We start from the raw sequence: 25,730 nt of genomic DNA, 5'->3' as shown, positions 1-25,730 counted from the left end.
GTATTTTTGTAAATAAGGTTACAACTTTTAAGATCTATCACATTTTAGCCGATCTTAAAAGTGACATAGTGGCATTTTTGTAAATAAGGTTACAACTTTTAAGATCAGTCACATTTTAACCGATCTTAAAAGTGACACCATGACATTTTTGTAAATAAGGTTACAACTTTTAAGATCGGTCACATTTTAGCCGATCTTAAAAATATTTTTAAGATTGGTTACATTTTAGCCCATCTTAAAAGTACTTTTAAGATCGGCTAAAATGTGACCGATCTTAAAAGTTGTAACCTTATTTACAAAAATGTCACTGTGTCACTTTTAAGATCGCCTCTCTAATGACCGATCTTAAAAGTTCATTTTTAAAAATAGATGTATGGTGATGATTTATTTATAGGAATTTTGTTAAAAAAATTATATATTTATATATAAGTGTATTAAATATTCTTTAAAAAAAGTTTTGAATTAGTTTGTTTAAAATTAAAAAATAAAATAAAAGTAGTTTATAATTTTTTAAAAATAACTTATGCGTGCATTAGAATGAAAATCCCTAATCCCAATTTTTAAAATAACTTATGCATGCATTAAAATAACTTATTAAATATCTTTTAAGAAGCAACATGTGAAGGGAGAGAAGAGAGAGAGTGTGGCATTTGGAGCACGGATACGCAATGTGAGAAGAAAACAGTGAGAAGAAAGTGAAATCCCTAATCCCAATTTTTCTCCTCCGCCGAATGTGATGCTGTGAATGATTATCCTTGCAGGTTTCTTTTGTTTTCCGCCATTAATTATTATAAGTCTGTGTTGTTCCTGCCATCAAAATTCAAATAATTATTATAAAATGTGATGTTGCGACTGTGTTGTTTTTGTTCCCTGATTCAAATAATTTTACTCGAATGTCGATTCCCAATTCGCAAATGTGAGTGATGATGCTAATGTTTATGCTTGCAAGTTTCTTTTTGTTTTCCGCCATTAATTATTATAAATTTGTGTTGTTCCCTGCCATCAAAATTCAAATAATTATTATAAAATGTGATTTTGCGAATGTGTTGTTTTTGTTCCTTGATTCAAATAATTTTAATTGAAATAGATTATTGGTTTGTTTTATTATTGTTCCTGTTACACAAGATTGGTACCTACCATGCATCACTGAACAACGAGTAAATTATTAGTCAAGCTAGAGTGTGTACGATTTATGAATCAAGTGCTGAGAAGTGTTAGGTCGATAACTAGTTGAGACCCATTGTTTTCTGTTTAATTACCAATAATATATATGATGTAAAAAACCATGATTGTGAATTATAGCCAATTGTATTTGCATTAACTACATTTTTCTACCGTTTTCTGTAATTTTTGTAATAATCTCATTAATCCGCTGTCAAGTGTCCCAAAGTACAACTTAAGGAATCAGTAAATCGAAAAAAATTATTAGAAAGTGAGTCCATTGAATATCATCAATTCATCATGTAAGAGTGTACTTCTTTTTTCTGGTAGGAAGAGTGATATTTTAGTTTTTTTAATATAATATCAATTACATTTTTCATTTAAATTTTAATAATAGATTTTAGAAGATTGTCGTGTTATCTCCTTTTAAACAAAGACCAATAAAGACATTGTTTTTATAAAATTATTTTAAAAAAATTCATTTATTTGTTAACTTTATTGGTCTTCAAAAAATACTTATCCTCTATTCTCATTTATAAGAAGAAAAAAAATGGATTTCTCACATATTAAGGCACAGCTAATACTAAAGAGTCCTGTATAATTAATTTTAATTAAGTATAAAATTCAACCTACCAATGCCTCCTGGTACAGAAACAGCCTTGTTCTCAAGGTCAGAATGAAAAAACTGTCACTTTCCAGATAAGGTTTGGATTTTGTTTCACCAATTCAATCCCCTTGAAATCTCCTTACTTGAACATGTTTTAATGCAGGTTGGAAAAGCGTAATTTGAGCTAGTTGATCATTTGGAAAAGCGTAATTTGGAAAAGCCTTGTTCTGGGCTCCTAGGCTAATGTTACACCTAGAATATGTTTGAGCCTATTTTTTCTCTTATACGTAGCTACAGGCTAAAAATTCAGGGAAGAAGCTAATAAACCATGTATTGCTAAAATGAATACTTTTTTTGTTGGTTGTCATCTACAAAATTACATAGGAAACCTGGATGTTGATGTGTGGCACCTAGAATATCCTTGTATTTCTTTAGCTTCTTCCTCCCACTTCAAGTTTAAAATTTTAAATGCTTACTTGCATTACAAACTGACTTATTTCTGGTGCAACATTTAAAGGAAGATATGAAATTGAGTTACCTGGCTTAGGAACTGATTTCAACTGATCGCTTAGCTCCTCAATCTTGGTAGTGTTACGTTGAACTTCATTTTAATTCTGTGTAAAATTTTCTCTTTTCAACTGACATTTCTTCTTAGAGGTCTTTTTTATGTACTATATTTTTTTCCAGATGGCTTAAAATTGCATCATTTTGTGTGTGGTGTGTGCATGTGTTCACATACACTCTGACCTAAACTGTCTCATGTTTCCAAAACGTGTACATTTTTCAACTGTCTGATGTCTCATTGGCAACTTATAGTTATCTGTCCTATGGAGAATAGATCTTTATGCTTTTGTTAAATGTATAAACCTCCCCCTGCAGACTTCAAACAGTTATTAGATAAGTAAGTTGTTTAAAAAAACTACTTTGATTTATTGATTTTCATTACATTTTGTTTTAAACTATAATAATAATATCATTTTATTATAGGACAATGGAAGGATATCATATACTTAGGGGTTCAAAGTCGAAGAAAAAAGTGTAGTGGTTATTTGTTAAAGTAAGTAATTTTTTTCTAATAATGATATTTTTCTAAGGTATTTTGTTTTGAATTACCATTATTATTGAAATTAATTATTATATTGTTTTTGCAGTCTCATAAACAAATAGGAAACTATGAGTGCAAATACTATGTAATGAAGGCAATGCATACTATTGTTAATTCACAAATAGTATCTGGGTGGACTGAAGTAAGTTTTACAATTTTGAAAGTTTTTATTTTAAATTTTCATTTTGTCATGTTTTATGAATACTTCTAATTGTTCTAAATTTTCTTTATAGATATTTATAGATCGATCACCATTGTCATCAGAAGACATCAACATCATTAGGGAGCAATGGACTACATTTTTCATTAAAACACTAACTAGTTAGGACTTATTCTTTATGAAATACTTATTATGTACTTATTGTGTATACATTATTGTATTGAATAATGTTTCCAAAAATTTTTCTTGTATTTTGTATGTATTGTGGACTATTGAAAATATATCAATTGTCTAGTATTAATTTGTAAGTTTTGTTCAGGAATCTTCTCAAAATAAACTAATCATTTAAAAAAAATTCGTAACTTTTAAAATCGGTCATGGTAATAGCCTATCTTAAAAGTCCAATTTTTAAGATTGGCTATTACAATAATCGATCTTAAAAATCAAACTTTTAAGATCAACTATTACCATGACCGATCTTAAAAGTCCAGCTTTTAAGATCGGCTATTAGCATGACCGATCTTAAAAGTTTAACTTTTAAGGTCAGCTATTAGCATGACTGATCTTAAAAGTCTAGCTTCTAAGATCGGCTATTAGCATGACCAATCTTAAAAGTCTAGCTTTTAAGATCGACTATTGGCGTGACCGATCTTAAAAGCAAACTTTTAAGATCGGTTGACGGTCGATCTTAAAAAGTTCAACTTTTAAAATCAACTCTTTTAAGATCGATTCTTTAACTAATCTTAAAACTAAAAAATGATTAATCTTAAGTGTTTTTTCTACTAGTGCATGCTTAATTAAAGCAAGTTTGAGTTTTAAATTGTGAGCATTGATTAAATTTGAGTTTTTTTTAATATGGTTCAATCATACCCATATTGGACCATTTTAATATGAACTTAATCTACAAAATTTGTACAAATTAGGCTTGTGCCTTATTTTAAAAGCTCATATTGAATTTGGGCTTTTAGGCCTAACTATTATAATTTCAAATGTTATGGAGTTTGTGACCAACTTGAACTTGCTTGATGAAATTTAAGGCTTAAATCTTAAAAATTGAGCACAAATTAAAGAATGTCATTTTAGCTCGATTTGATCATGTCTTGATGTGAGTTAGTTTGTAAAGAAATTATTTAAAATTGAACTTTTATTGGCCTTAAGACTTATTTTGGAAGCCTACATTGAATTTGATTTTTTTTTTTACCTCAGTTTGTTTTAGCCCACTATTGGATCAAGCTTACTCATTACTAGAAAAATACTATTTAACATCGCTATATTTATATTGATTCTAGTAGAACTGATGTAAATTATAAACGTGGTAACAATCTTGTAAATAAATAGAAAATATAAACATATTTACATCGGTTAGGCCAAGAAATAATGTAAATATGAACAATTCTATATTAATTTTATTATTGAGCGATGTAGAAATGAAATTAGGAAGTTGTTCTACATCATGTTTGCTTATGATCGATGTAGAAGTGAGACCCAAATATCTGCCCCACGAACACCCTGGGAAAGCATACCCTTTCACTCAGCAACGTACCCAGCCCGCCGCGAGCAACGACGGAAAGCGAAACCCGTTGACAAAGTTTCGAGCCCTCTTCTGTTGTCTTCTTTCACACACTCTTCTCAACATTTTGACACGAAGTCTTGTTGACCATCGACTGACAACGATCCTTTTTCTCTTCGCCCTCTTTGACGAACAGCATTAGGTAAACTCATCTAGTTTTGTTGTTTATCTTAGGTTTTTCTTCTTTGTTGTTGCGTTTCTCATGAGTGTACAAATGCGTGTTGGTGCTTCAAATTCATAGACGCTCTCGGAGGAGCTCTCTGAAATGTGGTGGTCGTCTTGCTAAAGTTTGTCGTCGAAGGCAGCATTTGCAGCATCTACTTAGTTAGCACTGCTGACGTGGTTGAGGTAACCCTAGAAACTCAATGATGCATTACATTTTGTTTAAGTCAAATAAAAACTAGGGTTTCTTTTTCTGTATTTGTTTCAATTGGGCTAAAATCTGCCAAATGTTGAGCCATAGCAGAGTCATGCTGTTGATTCTAATTAAGAATCAAGTGTTGTTGCACATAAGTGTCTGAAATGTGTAAAATGTCCTCTAGGAGAGGCATACCAGCCAAAGATCCTAAGGCTGCAGATTTGCTATGCTCCTCCATAGTTGTTACTGATTCCTTGAGTGATGTGAGAGTTCATAATGCTATGATCTTCTTGATCTCTATGGCCATCCACACCCAGTTCCACTTGCTCCATGTCCTCCAAACGCTTGGCAGCACCACCAATTGGAAAAGTGGTGCTCTCAAGAATGCTCTTAACGTCATATCTGCTCATGTCAAAGTTTGTAACTGCACTCAGTCCTCGGAATTTTATGGCTGCAACATCATATGCCTCTGCTGCCTCCTCTTGAGTGCCAGAAAAATTAATTATTAGCGAAAGAGCTAACAAGTGCAAAGGCCTTGATTGATGGTAAATTGGTAACTACTCTGTTCCCTGTTTTTCTTTTCGGCCTTTTACTTCTAGTTTCTGGTTACTGTTTTATCTCTTGTAAAGTGTAGTTAGACGTAAGAAGCAATTTGATTCCCTAGTTTTAGAATTTTTTTCTTCAGTTTTTTTAAGTTGTAGAGTTGTTAATTCCCTGGTTGTATTGTGTTTACTCACCACAATACTGTTTTCATATCATTAAATTGGCTTTGTGTACTGAATATTACATGACCGATTTTGTCATCAGAGTTTGCTTGACGTACTCTCCGCAATACTTTTTTTAAGCATGCTTATATTAAACTATAGGTCAATAAATCACAGAATTGTGATTTAATAAAATTATCAATTGAACAATTACAATAAGAAAGAAAAGCATTAAGAAAATGAAGTATTGTAACAAAAGAACTAAACCACTGATGAAGTACCTATTTCACAAAAATAGCATGATGCCTTATTAAAGAAACTTATAATACAAGACAGGAAGATGGTATATTTAGAACCAAAGAAACCAACATCAAGTTTTTCCATGTTTTTATTATTATTAGAAAATTTTCAGTTTAAGTTATACAGTTAAGAAAATAACTTGCATCCATCTATGCTCCAAGCTTTCATATACTCATATATCAGTCAAGATGTATTACTTTCTATTGCTGCTAATAGATCTCCAGTATTTAAGAAGGGTAGGAACTAGTAAGTATACCAGTATTCTAGACTAGGATCAGATGACTTATCTTCCTCAACAAGTATAAAATAAACAAAATCTTCATAATTCATCTTCCCTTCAACTTTACTGGTAAATTTCCTTGGAACCTGGCAAAGTTTGGGCATACATAAGAGAAAAATAAACTAAAAAACAAAACAGATTTGATTTATTCAAATAATCAATTCTCTTGTTTGGAAGCCATTCTTCAAGAAAGATAATTGAAAGGGTTTGCAACTCAAATTCAATATTTGGGATACCTCAAAAATTAATGGAACTCATTTTGTTTAAGAAATTTAATTTATTACCCTAGAACATACAGAGTGCGTAAACTGATAAAGGCAAAATAAAGGAAGAATAAAGGAAGCTGCCCACAAATTTAACGTTGCTAATTTGCACCAAATATTGAAATGGGATAGAGTTGTTTTAGTGTACTTACTATTCTATTACTCAGTTAGATTAACAACTGTTAAGTCAGCTCAATTAGATGAATAGATTTCTGTTAACCTTCAGTTATTTATATATATATATATATATATGCAAATCTAGCTAACAGAAAACATAATAACAATTAATCAGAATCAGAACTCAGAGAATCTCCATTTTCTCCAAACTTCTCTTTTCATTTTACTAAACTTTCTAGCATTTTCTCTTCTGACCTTGAATTGTATCAAGTTATGTTCTTGATTTCTCTTTTGAATCCTGTTTGTCAATGAGGTTAAGAAAGTTTTGACCCCTAAAATTAAGGACCATAATGTGGGCCATGAATTATGGGAAGAGATTGGTCGCTAAGTAGGTTGATCAAATATTCCAGTATTATTCGTCCAGCAGTCCATATGATATGAACTATAGTTGTGTAGAAACTAGCTGCTGGTAGTTAGTTTTTTGTTAGAAACTGCATGATGGCAGTTATTTGTAGAAAATAATTGCTGGTAGTTATGTATTAGAAGAATATATCTGATTGTAGGTTGTGTAATTAAGCAGTGTGAAGTTATTTGTAATTTGTGGACAGAGAATATTCAATGTAGAAGACTTCTATCACTTGGACAGCAATGATATTGTTGTATTTTGTATGATTTCAGTGTTCAATATGAATGTTTTATTACTTGTATCAATTTTTGTTCTATCGTCATAGATATGAAAGCATAAGCCGAAGGCAATTGTTCTTGTTAGGATGATTAAATATTCCTGTGTTATTCCTCCAGCAGTTGCTATAAATTGAGATTTGAGGCATAAGCTTGAGACAATTGCTTGTTCGTCAACCTGAAATGTTTTTATATATTGTCTCTCCCTATCCAACTCTTCCAAATTTCTCTTTTCTACATAATTTTTCAACACAGCTCAAGGCTGTTTCAAGGGAATAGCTCTATATATGCAAAGATTGGGCAGCAAACTGCATTCATGGGGCTTCTTTAATTTGAGAACATTTATTATTATTATTTTTAGTTACAAAAATGGTACCTTATTTTCTATTTTTGAAGGTTTGTATAGGAAGCTTTTATTGAAGCTGCTACTGAAGTAATCTGTTCACGAAGTTCATCCCAGCTACAATATTTAAGACAAATATATCACGAAGTTTTGCTTTGGTTTCACTGTTGCTTGAGGTCCTTGCTGTAGCACTTTTAAAAGGTAATATTCTCAATATTGGTCTTCGTATACCTCTCTTTCACCACGTTAATTTTGTTTAATCTCTGTATATGATTTTTCTTGTGATACATTTTGCTTAATCTTTTTGGTTGTGCATGCCAAGTCTTTCATGTATTGAAATTTCCTTCTGGACTGAGGCTAGTGTTTGGGTTATCCTGCTCCGGCAAGAATGCCACCTAGGACGAGTATACTAGCTAGTATACTCACACAAATGAATAATTAATTTTCCTCCATTCGTTATGATTCACTGTTACAACCTGGTATATTAATATGCATAAGTGGGATGACAAGGATATATGTTGATCACCAACAGTAATAGAGAGACTTCTTTGATATTTTTATCATGTCACTATTTGGGTTTCACCACTGCAGCAACTAGAAGTGGTGATCAGAAGTTGGTTGGTAACATATAGAATGGCTAGCACCAAATGGTCTTAATCAATTCATATAGCATATAAATACACTAGAGATTACTTAGAGTTGGTAGAGAAAGACTTTATTTTAATTCAGAAATGTCCATGATGGCATTTCCAAGAACCAATTCAGTGTTGTGGACAACATCTTTCACATTGGTGAGAGCTTGTTTTTTCGTTTTGCAGAAACATATCTTTAACTTGAAAATGATTTTTGCAGAATCAAAAAGCTTAGCATTATGCTCCAACTGTTCCAGTTGAGTCAAGGTGAAAATCATGTTCTGGAATGAAATCAATAATCAAAGACATCAACTACTAACAAGAGGAATTAAACATGACCTAGAAGCCAGAGGGATTAAATAAAAGAAAATTAGATAACATGTTTCATCAATTCCTTTTACTTGAACTTTCATCCACACTACAGATAAAGAGAGAAAAAAAAGAAGTTTTCAGAACAGATCCAATACTGAGATAATTGTCATTGCAAGAAGTTGCTAATACTATTCCATTAATTTTTCACTGTTTCTAGTAGAAAGTAAAAACAAAGGATAATGTGAATTATAATTGACAGAATGCAAATATCCATCAACCATAATGCAAGTTTTAATAAAATATTACAGTGAACAGATCCCAAAATGTTGAAACCAAGTGTACTAGAGAGTTATGAAATAATATCTTTGATATCTGTTAGCTTGTGTGCCTGATTTTGATTCATATATTTTAATTCAGAAATGTCCCTGATGGCTTATAGCTTGTGTGCCTGATTCATAAAAGGAACTGATGTGAATTTTGAATAAGCATGCTAACATAAAATTATATTTTGTCTGTTATCATAGAATCCTTGTGTCAGTAGTGTTGGCATATGATTCTGTTTTTGTTGGTTGTAATGTTTAACAGAGGATAGTACAATTTTTTTTAATCCTTCTATGTAACTTGAAACTAAGTCAATGAACATTTTGTCTAGTATGCTAAATCAAGATGGTTAGTGTGGATAGAAACTTATATCGTTGAATTGTGCTATGAATCTGTCAATTTGGAAACATAGGCAATCTTCAATCTCACAATACTTAAAAAAAACCCAAACCTTTGTAAAAAGGTTAATAAGAATATATTTTTTTTAATTTTATAAAATGAAGTATTGTTTTACATCTTGACCCATACACATACATATTTTTAGGCTACAAAATGATCAGTTCCACGAGGATAATTAATAAGGAGCATGGATATAATTAAACCCCATCTATTTATCTTTACAGTTTTCTTTTTCATCGACTATAAAAAGGCTATGCAGACTTTATGGAAGTATGGAACCAAATAAAATATATTAAAGCAAGCATTGCACTTTAGCTTATCCTTTTCAACAATTTATTTTTACTGCTTATTTTATATTTATTTATAATAATAGTTATTAGTAAAAGTTACCCTTTGTTTTTCTTGTTTTTGTATTGATGACAATAAAATTAATTGTCAAACTTACTTCTTACGATTTCATATAACTTACTCAATCTCTTTATTATTAAACGAATTCTAATTTCAAAAACCTAATCGTAAACTATATAATTATTATTGTAGATTTATTCTTAATATTACTGCACGAAAAGGGACTTATACTTATGAATATTCTATTCTTACGGAAATAATGATTGTTGATAAAATTAAAAATTATTTCTTTCTATAAATAGTGTTGCCTGAACATGGAGTGATGGGATGATTACTCAGAACTGTATTGTTGGAAGAACATTAAAAAATATATTTAATCTATATAATATAAAATATATATATAATTAAAATATTAAAATTTATTAGAAAAATTAAAATATATATAATATGATTACTTCCGCATCTACTTTCCCATGTATGTACAGACTTAATCTAAGTTTCTGCCATTTAGTAAAAATCCTTAATGCTGACAGAAATATGAGATGCTTAGAAAGGCTAGATTCTAGTCACATAAATCTTAAACTTGATTTTGATTTGGCAGGAAGTGTGCAGAGGGTGATACTTCTCTTGTTGACAGCCATTAGTCAACACATATGTAGTTTGTCATATCTTCTTAGTAAGGTACCTTAAACTGAATTATATTTATCTAGTTTATTTATCTAGTTGAAGAAATGAGATGAATTATATGTATGTAGTTGATGAAATAAGATGACTTATATTTGGATGTTCTACCTACTTAGATAAATGAAATAATAGGTTCAAATAACATTGAATTAGTATATGGTTTGCTCTTCTACTATATATATATATATGTGTGTGTGTATGTGTGTGTGTGTGTGTGTTTATTACAGGTAATCAGAAAGAATGTAAAAAATAAATGAAACTTTTTTTTTATAAAAAAAAATGCAATCTACATCGGTTGTCAGCAAAACCGATGTAGATTTTGCACAAATCTACATCGATTTTGAAACCGATGTAAAAGTGTATGTATTTCTAAGTCGCCCTATTCTACATTGATTTTAGAACCGATGTAGATTACTTTGCAAAATCGATGTAGATAATACATCCTGTAGTAATGACTATTAACCCAACCTAAATTCGCTTAATAAAATTAGGGGTGTTTAGCATCAATTTCAAATGATTTCGTCTCAAAATATATAAACCTGAAACAAATCACAAATGAAAGCAAAAAATCAATGTGCATTTGTCTATTTAAGTAATCGGCTAAGTCAAGTGAGAGCTTGTTCAAGTGGCGGGTCCTTCAAGCTAAATGTTGGTGTAATTAGTTAATATATTATGATCGAATTATTCAAATAATTGTAATTAATCTTATCAAATCTTTTGGATATTTATCATTTATTCATGTCTATATATATTTTTTGTAGTGAAAATATTCAAAATAAGAATACTTGATTTTATTTTATTCTCTATATGGTATTAGATTAGCCTATAGCTTTACAGCTTCTTCTCGATCCACCTATGGCTTCCCTAACTACCATTGTTCTTGTAGAACTCACCATTGCATACATTTTTCCCATTAAACTTAGTTCTAACAACCACCACACTCTACATACTCAATTAACTATTTTTTACAAGCCCATGATCATTATGGGTACGTCATTGGTGACACACCTTATCCCTTTCCAACTATTAGGGAAAGAGATGTTATCACTAGCAATCTTGCCTACACCCATTAGAAATGTCATGATCGCTATGTGTTCCTTACGTTTCTTAGTTCTTATGGACTTGATGCACAACTTGTCATGACCTCGACGACTTCTTTTACTGTTGCATGGACGAGTTTGAACAAACATTATGCGAATAGGTCTCACCCTCATGCAATGTCTTTAAAAGAGTGTTTTTCATCTATCACCAAAGGCACTTCTAGTGTCAATGACTATTTATGTTCAATTCGACTAATAGTGGATGAACTTTCTCTTATGGACTTGATGCACAACTTGTCATGACCTCGACGACTTCTTTTACTGTTGCATGGACGAGTTTAAACAAACATTATGCGAATAGGTCTCACCCTCATGCAATGTCTTTAAAAGAGTGTTTTTCATCTATCACCAAAGGCACCTCTAGTGTCAATGACTATTTACGTTCAATTCGACTAATAGTGGATGAACTTTCTCTTATCAATCATCTTGTTGATGACCTTGATCTTGTCATTAATGCTCTCAATGGTCTTGGACCATTGTTTTGCCAATTCACAACCTCAATTTGCAGTAGAGACACTACTTTATTGTTTGATGAACTTTTTGACAAATTAGTAGATTTTTAAATTTACATGTAGCGTGATGAACGTCAACAATAATCTTTTTTTGCTAGTGCCAATTACACAAATCACTCTCAAAGGTCGAGGCTCTAAACACCCAATTTTTATCTATCAATATTGTGATCGCAAAGGTCATACTACCAAGCACATGTTATCGACTACATGGTTTTCCAGTTGATCATTCTTGCCAACAAGCCAATCTTAGTCAACATGAGGCCTATCCTGACACCTTTTGGCTTTTAAACTCTAGAGCATCTCACCATGTGACCAATGACATATGTCATCTCTCCATTTCCAATGATTACACTATCCTATATCAAATTCCTTGTCTATGTTGATGATCTCTTACTTATAGGTAAAGATTTGCAATTTCTCTCTTATTTCAAGTGCTCTCTTATAGACAAGTTCTCTCTAAAAGACCTTGGCTCACCTAGTCATTTTCTTAGCATTGAGATGGTTCCCACCATGGACAACCTCTTCTTCACACAACACTACATTCGTGACATTATACAAAAATCCAATATGCAAAATGTTAAACCAATCTCAACACCTATGTCTACCTCAAGTGATCTTGCTATTTGTGGTGACACACCTTCATGTGAAACACAAGAGTATTGTCACCTCATTAGCTCACTTTTATACCTCTCTTTGACTCGACCCGATGTTGCATATTTTGTCTTTTAACTCACAATATATGCACGCTTCAAAGGTACTTCACATGCAGGCTATCAAATGCCTCCTACATTACTTCAAAGGCACTTTGGATTATGGTTTTCACCTTAAACATTCTTTTGACCTTCATTTACGAGCATTTTGTGACTCAAATTGGGGTGAATACTCATCTGACATGAAATCAACTACAACTTACATCATCTACCTTGGTCTCAATGCTATCTCTTAGTCTTGTAAAAAGCAAAAAATAGTTTCCAAATCATTCACGAAGGCAGAATATGGAACTATTGGATCAACTACAACTGAAATTTTCTAGATCAAGGAGTTATTCAAGGAACTTCAACTTCCTATTGTTGGTGACTCACTCATTTTTTCTAACAACATTGGAGCCACATATCTTTGTGCCAACCCAGTGTTCCACTCACTTATGAAGCATATTTCCATTGATTATCACTTTGTATGTGACTTAATTACCAAGAAGGAACTCACAATGTTTCATGTTCCTTCTAGCCATCAACTTGCAAACCTGCTCACCAAACTCCTTTGCTTTATCGACAAAAATGGTTAATTTCCAAGATTGGTGTTGCCTCTTCCACCACTATCTTGCAAGGGTGTGTTGATGTAATTAGTTAAGATATTTTGATCAAATTATTCAAATAATTGTAAGTAATATCTTTTCATATTTTTTGAATATTTATCCTTTATTCATGTGTGAGTGTGTGTATATATATTTGTTGTACTGAAAATATTCGAAATAGGAAAACTTGATTTTATTTTATTCTCTATATTAACTTCCATTATTCAAAATTTTATATACAAAGATGGAGTCACAGTGTCATGTTTCTAGCAATTGGGTCAATCTCCAAGATTACACCAATGTTTTTGACAACATACTTCTACATTGCGTCCATGAGGAAGGGGTTCTTAAGCACGGATTATCCTTCAATTTCTACATGTATGTGTTGTTGCAATGGGGTAACGTCCACATGGAATGGCATGTGTTGTTGATACCCCTTTTTCCTTCTTCAGATTTCCTTGTCATTCATGTTGTCTCTAAGGAGGGATAGGAAAAAGACATTGTTATTTTCAACTTTCCTCATATAAATGAAAGAGATGTCAAAGTGAAAGAAAATGAGAAGCTTTGTTAGTTTATTCGATGTTGACTAGAACTAAGAAAATGATTTTGAAATCTGAATAATTTTTTTTTGTGAGCAACTGTCTATGAGTCTTGGTGTTAGACCATTAATGAATCAGAAATTGAGTTTTATTAATGCCTTTCGGTGTTCTATGCTATATAGTAAGTGGGTAAGATTCTGAAGCCTAACTTTTGAATTACATTAGTAAATGTTGAATGTATACATTTGTAATTCGTTAGGTGCGGGTTCGGACGATTTTTTTTTGCCAAAACTTTCATTGATTTTAGGTCTTATTTTAGAAGTTTGAGTTGAATCTAGTGATTTTGGCCCAATTAGTGTTTTAAAAACTAACTTGAATCAGCCAGATTAATAAATTAAACAAAGAATCGGTGGACCAATTCAATTATCATATCCGATCAGAAATGTCATTAACCCAACATGAACAAGTATGATCTAGTTGGTTTTTCAATTAACCAATGAACTTCATGTGCTTGTTGTATCTTTTGATGCAATGCGTGCTACTACATGTGCATCTTTCTAATGTAATGTCAGCAATTGCCTTTTGAGCCATCAATCCCGCCCACACGTGGATTTTAGAAAAATAGTAAAAAATTTGTGTTTATAGGACTCAAACACTAGTAAACTTGTGTATTTAAAATCGATGCTACAATTGAACCAACTTTATTACTTGTATATTGACATAAATAATCTTTATAGTGTATTTTTAATTCTTTTTTATTTCAATTATATATTAATTTATGTGATTCATTGATTTGATTAATGACCCACTATCCAATATCTTGATTGAGTAGATCACCATTCCAATTTTTAAAACTATAGATCCTCTGCATAATATCTCATGACTCGAGCTAATTTGGCAATCAATGTAACCTAAACCAATCCAACAAAATATAAGATTTTACTTTAAATTTTCACTATAAATTATTATGAGTCCTTTTAATCTAATCCGATAATGATTTTATGTGGCCATGTGAGCTAAACTTGTAAAAGTTATAATAAATAAATAACTTGACATTTTTTTTTTCTACTTGTCCTTTATATTTTCTCGTTACATCCATCCGAACAATGACACATTTTTTTAATTATCGTTAAAAGGTTACAATATTAATTGACAATAAGTTTTAAAATTTATAAATAAAATCACATGAAAACAAGCTTAAATTTAAAATGTGTAAAACTAACTAATATTTATGAAATACAAAATATAATTGTGTATTTCATGTAATGAAAATTCATATATATATATATATATATATTAAAATAAGTAGATTATGTTATAGTTAAGATTTATAATAAATAAATATTTTCACATAAGTTTTAATTTTTGTTTTTAGTAAAGATAAGAAAGATTACAAAGATGATTATAATGAGAATTGAATCTAAGTCCTCATGTTTCTAACTATCTCAAACCCCAAACTCTAAACCCCCAACCCCAACACCCAAACCACAAACCCTAAATCCCAAAACCCGGATTGGGTTGAATCCGACCTAAATACTAAAAAAATTTAATTCGAATTCATTGAATTGATTTAGGTCAATTCGGATTAGTAGATTACTATACCCGCTTACACCCCTATCAACGTATAGTAATATTAAACTATCTTTCTTAATGAGTGAAAATAATACTTCTATAAAAGATTAAATATAATTCAGAAGACAAATAAGAATCTAAACAGTCATTCCTCACCCGCCCCAGACTTCTTATCGGAACATAAATTCAATTAAGAAAACAGCCCTGAGAATAAAACAGAGCGTTGAGAATAAAAACGTGAATCTCACAGGGCATATACTAGTTGTATAATAAAATAAAAATGCATAAATTGTCTATTAATAAAAGGACAAGAAAATAACCGGGAGAACACAATCTCCAACGTCTATAAATTGGTTCTGAAAATGTTGAGCAACTAGTGGATTTCCTGAGGAGGTTATCCATTTCATTGTGGACCACTAATTAACGCTTTGCCAATTATGCCTGTGGCTTCAATATATCGATCTACGCACCTAGAGATGCAACTGCTTTCACTCCCACTGAGGCTTGAACCTGGTTTTGTGACACACTTCTCAAAACACTTTCTTCCCACTGTCTGCAAAATAAATGAAACTCCTAAGGTGAATTTTAACAGATAAGGCACTGAACAAACAAAATCAGTACTCATTTCTGCAAAATAAATGGGAATCTCCGGGGATTGCAACAACCCAGAAGATAATTCGTATTTTTCAACAATCTACAAATTACAACTGGCTGGGGAAAAACGTTAATAAAAGATAGAACAAATCAATTGCTTCACGAGATTTTCAATATATCAGCATTAATAATAGCAAGATGTAAGCTTTTACCATTTCATCGGGCAAAGAGAAACCGGAAAAAAAAAATCACCGAGGTTGAGGTAAGTATACCCCATCTTTTGTATATCTTTAGACAATTTGCTCGTAACAAATTCCCTAGTTGGTTTTCATCTTTGTTAAGGTTAAAAAATTTATTCGGGCTGAACTTTTAGCATGAACCAAATTGAACTGATGAAACCTATAATTTGGTTATGTTTTAATTTAAAGTGGCTCTGTTACTTTCTTTCTAATAGAACTAGTTACCAATACTAAAACATGGGATCGAAGTTGAGAAATAAATATTCTATAGATGGGGAAACACTCAACAAATCAAAATGCATGCTAGAACTGAAGACTGTGCCCTTCATGGCCTAAGCCACCTATTTACACATCCCATTACAGTTTACTCCTTTCTCCGACAACATAATTTGATTGAGAATCGTGCAATGAAACCCACGAGAGCAGTTAAAAGGGGGAAATAGATACAGTACCTCAAGCAATTGTTGAGCATACTCCAAGGCAAGTTGATTCTTCAACTGGTTTTTGAGATCCTGCGCAGATAATTGATGAGACGACCCACTCGATGGATTTGAGAACGAATCCATTGCTTCCCGAATCTAAAGTGTAGCTAAGAACCGCACTCTTGTGTTTGCTGCCTAACAGATAAAAGGTATAAAAGCGTCGATTTTGGTAAATAAGGCCTTTCCCTAAAACCCTAATTCACTGATTTTGTTGGGCTTGGATTACCGACAATAGTCCAACCCATTCCCACATAACATCCTCCATTCTACGTCTCTAAATAATCACAGTTTTGAACAAAACCAAAATTATTTGTTTCACTTTTTCCATTTGGTAAAATAAACATTTATTTTTGTACAATTTAAATTCTAATTTTTTATTATTTAAATTATAATATAACAATATTTTAATCATCGTTTATTTAACATAAATATTAATTCAATTTAGATATAGAGATAAAAGTAAGCTAGTTTGGGATGATTGATAAAACATTTTTTTTGTGTATCATATTATATATAATGCAATTGTAAATTTACTTAGAAAATTGATTACTTATTACACCATCTTATTTAACAATATAATACAAATAATATAATTACTTTATTATTATGTTATATAAAAATAAAGTTAATATTTATCAAAATATTCGTGTAAATATCTTACATAATGAATATAAATCAATCTCTAATATGAAGCATGAATTGTTATATTGTGTGAGTCAATTTAGAAAAAATTTTAACAAAAGAATTTATATCAATTTGTTAATTTTTATCTAATTTAAATTTTATTTATCAGAATTTTTTATAAATTAAATATTAATATTTTAAAATAAATAATTTCTATATATTAAACACAAATTTTATTCTTATACAATAAATGAATTTTTACAAATTTTTTTAATTTTTTAAATAATTCAATTATTAACTATCATAATTATTTACAAGTAATATTTTACTATTTTAAAAATAAATTATCAACAAATTTGAGTTGTTAAAGTGGATTAAAATCTAAGAGTTAACTCAATTTATCATAAATTTGAGTCGATCAGAAAATTTAAGCTCGTTTTAGATATAAATAAAATTTGGTTTTACTCACTTACAATTTGACTAATCAATAGCTAACTCGTGGTGAGCAAAGTTGGCTCACCTAGTATATTTTTAATTTTTTTAAAGGTTCTTATATGATAGTGTATGTAATTATAAATTTATGTCATCAACTAAATTTTATACATAGTTGTAAACTATAATAATTAGAATCAATTTCATATTATTTGTTAATAATTTATGTAACAATTTTGATTTTATAAGTTGATTAAGTTGGTTGTGAATGATTTATATATTTTTTCACATTTTATTTGTCCTATTGGTTGACATTGATGTAATTCTAAAAAAAAGTTATCATTTTTTTAGACAATACATTATCTTTATTATATTTTTTTTACTTAATTGAGTCAATCCGATTAAATTATCAACCTGTGATGGATTGGATTATATTGATTTTTTTTAAGCTCATCATAAGGTGAGTCAGATTGAGTTGATTCACCTGTTACCCAACACATAGTGGACCGGGTGAGATTAGGCTACATTATCCACTTTGACAATTCAACAATAAAAAAAATACCTTTATTATAACATAAAAAATTTATCATAAATTTAAAATATAATTTACATGCTTAAAGTACTTCTTTACATATAATTTAAAGATAATTTATATGTTAAAATATAGTATTTATTTGTATATATATTATTATAAAATTTATTTATATAGTAAACATTTAAGATGAATGGCATAAGTTGAAATATTATTATAAATTAAATTCATAAATTAATGTATTAAACATACAAAAATACATATAATGAAAAACTAAAAACAATAGGGTTTCAAGGTTATACACCTTGTGCAAGGCCTAAAATAGATGGAGAAACATACATTTTGTTGCGTCTGACATAACAACCTGTGATTATCCCCCCTTCCCCCCCTCACACACACACAAAGAAAGTAATCCCAAAAACACACACACAGATAGTCATCCAAATTGTTCGTCTAGCAATGTCTATACAACTGGTTACATCAATGAAACTAAACACAAGCAACAAAACTATGTCATCAAAAAGGCTTTACTAAGGGCACTTTCTAAATTCATTTAACCCTATCTTACTTTTATGGAAATTTATGATCATCGCAATCCAACTATCAAAAAAACATGTAAGGATAAACTATTTTTCAAAAGAAACAACATATAATAAATATAGAAGTCAAAACTTATACACTATCAACCACCTCAACATGTACACCATGCAACAAAATCACCTCAACATGGCATTCAACACCTTTCATGAATTACCAATTCAACAAATATGGATATAAACCAGCTTAACAAATTGTCCATATCTAAGTTAGATTAAAAACTAATAAAACAATAGGTGCAGTTAGCCAAGCTAGGAAAAAAAGTAACAAAAGAAAAACAGACATAATAATGAAGCATCATTAGAGATATATAGTTGCACCAGTAAAAAGGATTGTAATGTAGCCTTTAACAATTCACCAAAAAAAAAAACAAGTCTTTAACATCAGTATATCATTTTCTTTATATATTTAGTTGGGCATACAATTCTAAACAAGAGAACAATTTTATATATATATATATATATATATATATATATATATATATATTATAGCATTTTTTTCATTTAACATACTCTTAAGCTATTGTATAATTAAGATAGAAAAATGCACAATCAATTGACTTTCTTAAACTTAAAGGCTACTTTGAAGTTGAAGTTAAAAATAAGAAGTTTAAATTTAAAGTTAAAGCTCTTTAGTAATTCCACAATTTTTTAAGCTTAAACATTATTTTCAGTTAAAATTTTTTGGGAGTGTGTCCTTGGACCTTGGGGTTTGGAATTAAGAACGAGAAGTAGAAACTAAAAGCTCCAAAAACTAGTCTTTTTGAAGAATACTGTTTTCTATAGTTTTCTTCCTTTTAAAAACAGTACATTGACAAAATTAAAATTTTCAAATTAAAAGTATAAGTTAAAAAGTGCTAGATTTAGCATCTCGGTCTCACTCCCCCTTAAAATTCTCCTATTTATAAAAGGAAATTTTGTTTGATAACAAGACACAGACACAGCAAGATAAGTTAAACTAGTTAACAGAGAAGAAAATTGATATAGCTAGCCCCAAAAGCTTAGAAATATAAAGCTAAAAAATATCTCTAAAAAATTAAAGAAAATAAAATAGAATCAATCAGCTAGGCCAAACACTACCTTCCTGATAAGTCATAATGCAAACAAATGGAATCAAAAACCAATAGTCTAAAGGAAATATGCCTCTAAAAATGAACTTGCAAATAGCATTGATCAGGGAATTGTTTTTTATTAGAATCAGGTCCGATCACTAAGTAGCTAGTAAAGGGAAATGCCATAATTTATTTACCATTCAATATCAAAATTCCATGAAAACCCAAATTCCCCCATAGTCTTGTGAATCTAATGCAGCAACGTAGCTCAAATTTTGAAAACTTTACTTGTATCACATGTAAAACCAAATAAAGTAGTTTGAAAATTTGAAAATCCTAGGCCCCATTTGGGATGGTTGCAAGTTTTTGGTTTTCAAATTTAATTTTCAAGAGAAAACATGTTTGGCAAAACTGGAGCTAAAATGGTTTTTAACTCGATTTCAAAAAACTTTTACAGTCATCTTCAAAATCAAGAAAGAAAAAAAAAAAGATTTGTAGTTCTGGTTTAGTTTGAAAGAACAAAAACAAATTTTCACTACATTTGACAATAACCCTTTCCATTATCACCACTAGCACCGGACCTAACTGACTATGACTATTAAGCTGGTTTCGTGTTTATTTTCGAAAGATACTTACTATTTGTGCGAAACGACTGCGGGATCTCGCGTAAGGGCTCCAATCGCTTAAGGGCTGTGTAAGAACTGCACAGGAATTTCAAGTCAGTTTAGGGATTTAAGGCAATCAAAGGAAATAAAAATGGCTGATGATATATACACCTCCATTTTTTTATTCATATATCCTCTTTTTTTAAAAAAAATATTAAATTCTTAAATTATCTTTAATATTATTTGAAATAAGAAAAAATTATCCTGGAAATCTTTTTTTGGAGGTGTATTTGTACATAATTATGGAAAGTTCTTTTCGGAATACTAAAATTACTATTCCAGAAATAATTTTTTGTCGGAATAATTCTGGAAAGTACTTTCCGTAATACTAAAATTACTATTGCAGAAAGTTCTTTCCATAATTATGGTAACAAATACACACACTGTTAATATTCCGGAAAGAATTTTTTGCAATAATAATTTTAGTGTTACGGAAAGTATTTTCCATAATTATTTTGACGGAAAATTATTTCCGGAATAGTAATTTTAGTATTCTGGAAAGTACTTTCCGTAATTATTCTGACGGAAAGTTCTTTTCGGAAGGCTCATGATATATACACCTCTTGTTTTTTTTTATAAGTACACCTTCTTTATTTTTTTAAAAAAATTATAAAATATTATATATATATTTTTTAATTTTATACCTTTAACTTTCAATTTTCTACTTTTTTCTTTTTTTTCACACACTTTTTTTTTCTTTCAATTTTTACATGCTACCAAAATAGGTGGGGTGAAGGAAAGATAACGGGGTGCATGTAAAAATTGAAAAAAGAAAAAAAGAATAAAAAAGAAAGATCCGTAAAAAAAAGTACTAAATTAAGAATATTTTAAAATTTTAATTTTTTTTGAAAAGGAGGTGTACTTATAGGAAAAAGGAGGTGTATATATCATCAATCTTTGAAAAACACTTTCCAGAATAATTTTTTTTTATTCCAAATAATATTAAGGATAATTTAAAAATTTAATATTTTTTTAAAAAAAGGGGTGTATATATAAAAAAATAGAGGTGTATATATCATCAGCCAATAAAAAAAAAAAAATATGAAGTATATGAAGTAAACTTGGGCTTTTAAATATATGAAGTAATCGCATGAGTAACTTGGGCTTATGGCCCATACATATATCATATATTCTCGACTTCAACGCATGGAATATGAATTATATTAAACTAAATTAAATATAATTGAATTATCAAATAAAAGATGAATAATTGATTTTGTGACACCTTCTACCACAACATGAATATATAATAATTAAAAGAAATATCTTATTGGGTTAAAAAAAATCTTTAAAATTAAAACAACAATCCCAATAACATGAGAGTAGAGAATTCATATTCATCAACTTAAAACGTGATCAAATGCGAAAAAAATGAAACATGAGTTCTTCCTAAACAAAATACAATAATGAAGTCCTAATTATGTCTAGCTATGCTTGATGTCACATATTCTATCAGAATATGCCCAACTGAAGCCTAAGTCTCAACACCAGCATCCTCATGTTAATGATCACCTGCAACACAATTTTAAACACATATAAAGGACAACAAGGGAGTGAGAAACATCTCACTCGGTTCTAAGTGTAGAAATAACAGTTAGACAACACACACACAAATCATACAAGCACAGTCATAAGTACACATTATTTAGGTACAAATTCAAATTATACATACAATAGTAACACATGCACAGTCATTCATCATGCAATGATCTCATGGACTCAACTCATAAATGCATGTGGCGCCAGTCACGTGTCTTATAATCACATTTCTTGTCATTTTATCACTGGTGACCCAAGGTACACCTTGTTAGCTTGTTACATCACTTGGTGACACAAAGTACACCTGTTACATCACTTGGTGACACAAGGTACACCTGATTAGCTGGTTACATCACTTGGTGACCAAAAGGTACACCTGATTAGCTGGTTACATCACTTGGTGACCAAAGGTACACCCGATTAGCTTGTTACATCACTTGGTGACCAAAGGTACACCTGATTAGCTTGTTACATCACGTGGTGACCCAAGGTACACATGGTTAGCTCATAAATGCAAATAATGCATGTCACACATTCACGATTTCATTGACTCAACATTTCACATTTCACATCTCATCATATCTCATGTCACATTATTTCACAATACCCTACACCGAACAAGAGTTGGCTTCCTTTATAATTCTAAAAGGCCTACTATGCTGCCTTTCTTGGCTTGCTGCCTTAGCTAGCTCCCTTTCGTACCGGTTCCCCAAGGTTTGATTTTGCCCTTAACCCAGCGCCCGTGGAGATAACGAGATTAACAAAAGATTTTCTCGGTGCAAAGAATAGCCCGACTCAGATCATATGTTCACCTTTCACATTCTCACATCATATTCACATAGTCTCATACAAGAAACTTCTCATAATCATATACATCAAAATAGTACATAAATCATATCAAGAACTTATCCAAAACATGAAGTCATCATCAACTTTACATATAATGCCTCAAATCATCCATATATCATATTCATAATTTTACTTCATAGGGTTTCCCAAAAGAACCCACAGAGCACTCTAATTCATATCAAAGCTTATCTATTTTCAAAATTAATCACATATTCATACATCTCATTCAACAAAGAGTACAATAGAGCAATCAGAAAGCAAAACAGAAAACATTCATATTTTGCGTGTTTCTCATAGGGTTTCCTGTAAGAAATCAAAGAGCACTTTAATTCATATCAAAACATATCCATTCTCAAAATCAATCACATATCTACACATCACATCCAACAAGAAACCCAACAAAATAATCAGATGGCAAAACAGAAAACGTTCATATTTTGCCTATTTCTATAAGCATGCATTAGGCAAAGGATCGGGGGCCAATCCTACTACCCAACAATTATTCTCATACCCCGAACAAGGTTTCTCACTCTCCCCTTACCTGGATAAGCAGAAGATGAAGTTAGAGCAGAATCTGACTGATCTCCTACTCTTGGTTCTCCTTGTCTCTAGAGAGTGTGTCTAGAAACAGTGCCAGAGTGCTCTATTTATAGATTTCAGGAGTGGCCAGAATGGCCCGTTCTAAGTTTAAGTTTTATCACACAACGTCCATATTTGGAACGACCCATTCCCAACTAGGGTTATAGGCCATTTTTGGTGGTTTGAAACGGTCTGTTCCAATTGGGAACGGCCCGTTCTGGGAAACCAAAAATAAGTCTTTTTAATAGTTTGGAACGACCCATTCTGGGCTACTAAATTAACCTCAATAAATCTTACGAAAATTACTAAATTACCCTCCATAAAAGTATGAAAACTGGGGTGTTACAGATTTAGTATGTATATACCTAATTTTTTTTAAATTATATATTGAATTTAATTTTTACGTATGAATTTTTTATTACTGAAAGAATTAAATTCGTTATTTAATAATTTTAAAAATAATTTTATATAACATAATATGAATTATTCATCACTAGAGACAAGGATGAATCTACATACAATTAAGTAGGGGCACTTGCCCCCACTACCATTTTACACATACACAATTTTTTTATTAAAAAAAATAATATATTTTAAAAATGAAAGTTATATTCTAATATATATATATATATATATTTAAATCATCATATGTATAAAATATAAATTTGGAGGAATTGTTTATTTATTTGATATTTGTCAAACTTTCGAATGGGATTAGTTCTTGTACCGTCTCGGTCGTGGACCGACACGATCTCCTTAACGGTGATAGGGCGTCCATAGCCCTATCAGTCGGTAATTGCCCGACTATGCAACCAGGCCCTAAACCCTCTCGCTTTAGGGGTACTAGGAAATAAGGGAACCACTCGGCATTTATCTCGTAGAATTCTCGGTATCGGCCCCGTCGGTCGGACCCTGACTAAGCTTGGTCCCGTTAAACTCGCATCATCGTGATAAAAAACTGTTAGGGAAATCCCTTGATCCTCGGGGTCCAAAAGGCCCACGAACAAGGCACCATAAAGCTTGAAACCCTAGAGTTGAAACGACAGATTACACTCTTGAATGCTCTAGCTTTGAGGCTTGACCTAGGAAAAAACCCTAGCGCATCCCGTGGCCGGAACATTTTGGCGCCCACCGTGGGGCTACGGTGAAACTCTTCCTACGCCCCAAGAAACACAAAAGACCTACACTTTACCATGGCAAGAGGCGGCAACAACAACAACTCGCAACCACCAACCATGGAGGAGATGATGGCCATGATCAATGGCTTAAGGGAAGAGAATGCGCGTTCTAGGGAGAGAGAGGAAGCCATTCAACGCGAGAATGAGGCGATCAGGAGGCGAGCGAACGAGATGGAGGCCAGGTTAGAAGCTAGCGCCAGGACGGTAGAGGAGGATGTCATGTTGGAAGTTCCCCGGGATTTTCGACCCTTTTCGGAAGCTATAGAAGCCGAGGCCATCCCTAGGGATCATCGCATACCTCAAGTGGAGCTCTTTGACGGGACTCAAGACCCTAATCAGCATTTGATGGACTTCCGTGCTCAAATGCTGATCTGTGGAGGAAGCATGGAGGCGCGATGCAAATTGTTCATGGGCACACTCAAGAAGGCTGCACTTGACTGGTTCAGCGGACTCCCGGACCGGTCAATCACAGACTTTGATGTCTTCAGCCGGCTCTTCATGGCACAATTCGCCGCTAACAAGAAAAAACCGCCGATCACGTCAGACCTGTTCGACCTCAGGTAGCAACGCGAGGAGTCGCTGAAAGACTTCCTGCAAAGGTTCAACGAGGTTGCGCTGAAAATAGCGTCGTTGGACGAGAGAATGGCGGTCATTGCATTCCAGAAAGGTTTGAGATTGGGAGCATTCGACATCGCGCTCGAAAAAGTGAACTGTCAAACGATGTCGGAGGTGAGGGCTTTCGCTTTGAGCCACATCAAAACGGAGGAAAATCAGATTATTAAAAGGGCAGCGGAGGACCGAGAGGCAGGGGGCAGCAATAAGGAGGGAAATAAGCATCTTCGACCGCGCTCAGACTGGAGCAAACGGCGTGACCGATACAACCCGAAGGAGGGCAATTACAGGCAGACCGAACAAAGTGGTCGGGCAAGGGGCGAATGGACACGCAACAACGAGGAAGAGAAGTTCACCCCACTTACTGTTCCCAGGCGACAGATACTCCGCGATGT

General features: G+C 31.8%; 1 protein-coding gene and 1 long non-coding RNA gene across 15 annotated transcripts; one reads left to right on the top strand and one right to left on the bottom strand.

Moving 5' to 3' along the window:
* Window positions 1-599: 599 nt before the first annotated feature.
* Window positions 600-14,699, top strand: LOC109787816 (uncharacterized). Of its 14 annotated transcripts, XR_014431350.1 has the most exons (9): window positions 603-761; window positions 2,286-2,353; window positions 2,456-2,825; window positions 2,920-3,015; window positions 3,107-4,745; window positions 4,845-4,951; window positions 5,146-5,514; window positions 7,703-7,850; window positions 10,263-10,500. It is a non-coding gene; the product is annotated as an uncharacterized LOC109787816 (long non-coding RNA). The 14 variants fall into 14 exon arrangements; XR_014431341.1 differs by adding an exon at window positions 13,496-14,699 and having other exon boundaries at window positions 601-2,825; window positions 10,263-10,342; XR_014431349.1 differs by having other exon boundaries at window positions 601-2,353; window positions 2,585-2,825.
* An 886-nt stretch (window positions 14,700-15,585) lies between these two features.
* On the bottom strand, window positions 15,586-16,839 carry TIM13 (translocase of the inner mitochondrial membrane 13). Its single transcript, XM_020346391.3, has 2 exons — window positions 16,648-16,839; window positions 15,586-15,915 (listed from the first exon to the last, which is right to left on the bottom strand). Exons 1-2 carry the CDS (start codon window positions 16,759-16,761, stop codon window positions 15,766-15,768), a joined length of 264 nt encoding a protein of 87 aa, XP_020201980.1. The 5' UTR covers window positions 16,762-16,839; the 3' UTR covers window positions 15,586-15,765.
* Window positions 16,840-25,730: the final 8,891 nt, after the last annotated feature.

This window comes from Cajanus cajan, chromosome 2, assembly GCF_000230855.2.
Source record: "Cajanus cajan strain Asha chromosome 2, NIPB_CcT2T_4, whole genome shotgun sequence".
Classification (NCBI taxonomy): domain Eukaryota; kingdom Viridiplantae; phylum Streptophyta; class Magnoliopsida; order Fabales; family Fabaceae; genus Cajanus; species Cajanus cajan.
The sequence above is the reverse complement of the archived record's forward strand: the minus strand, read 5'-3'. Positions and strand labels throughout refer to the sequence as shown.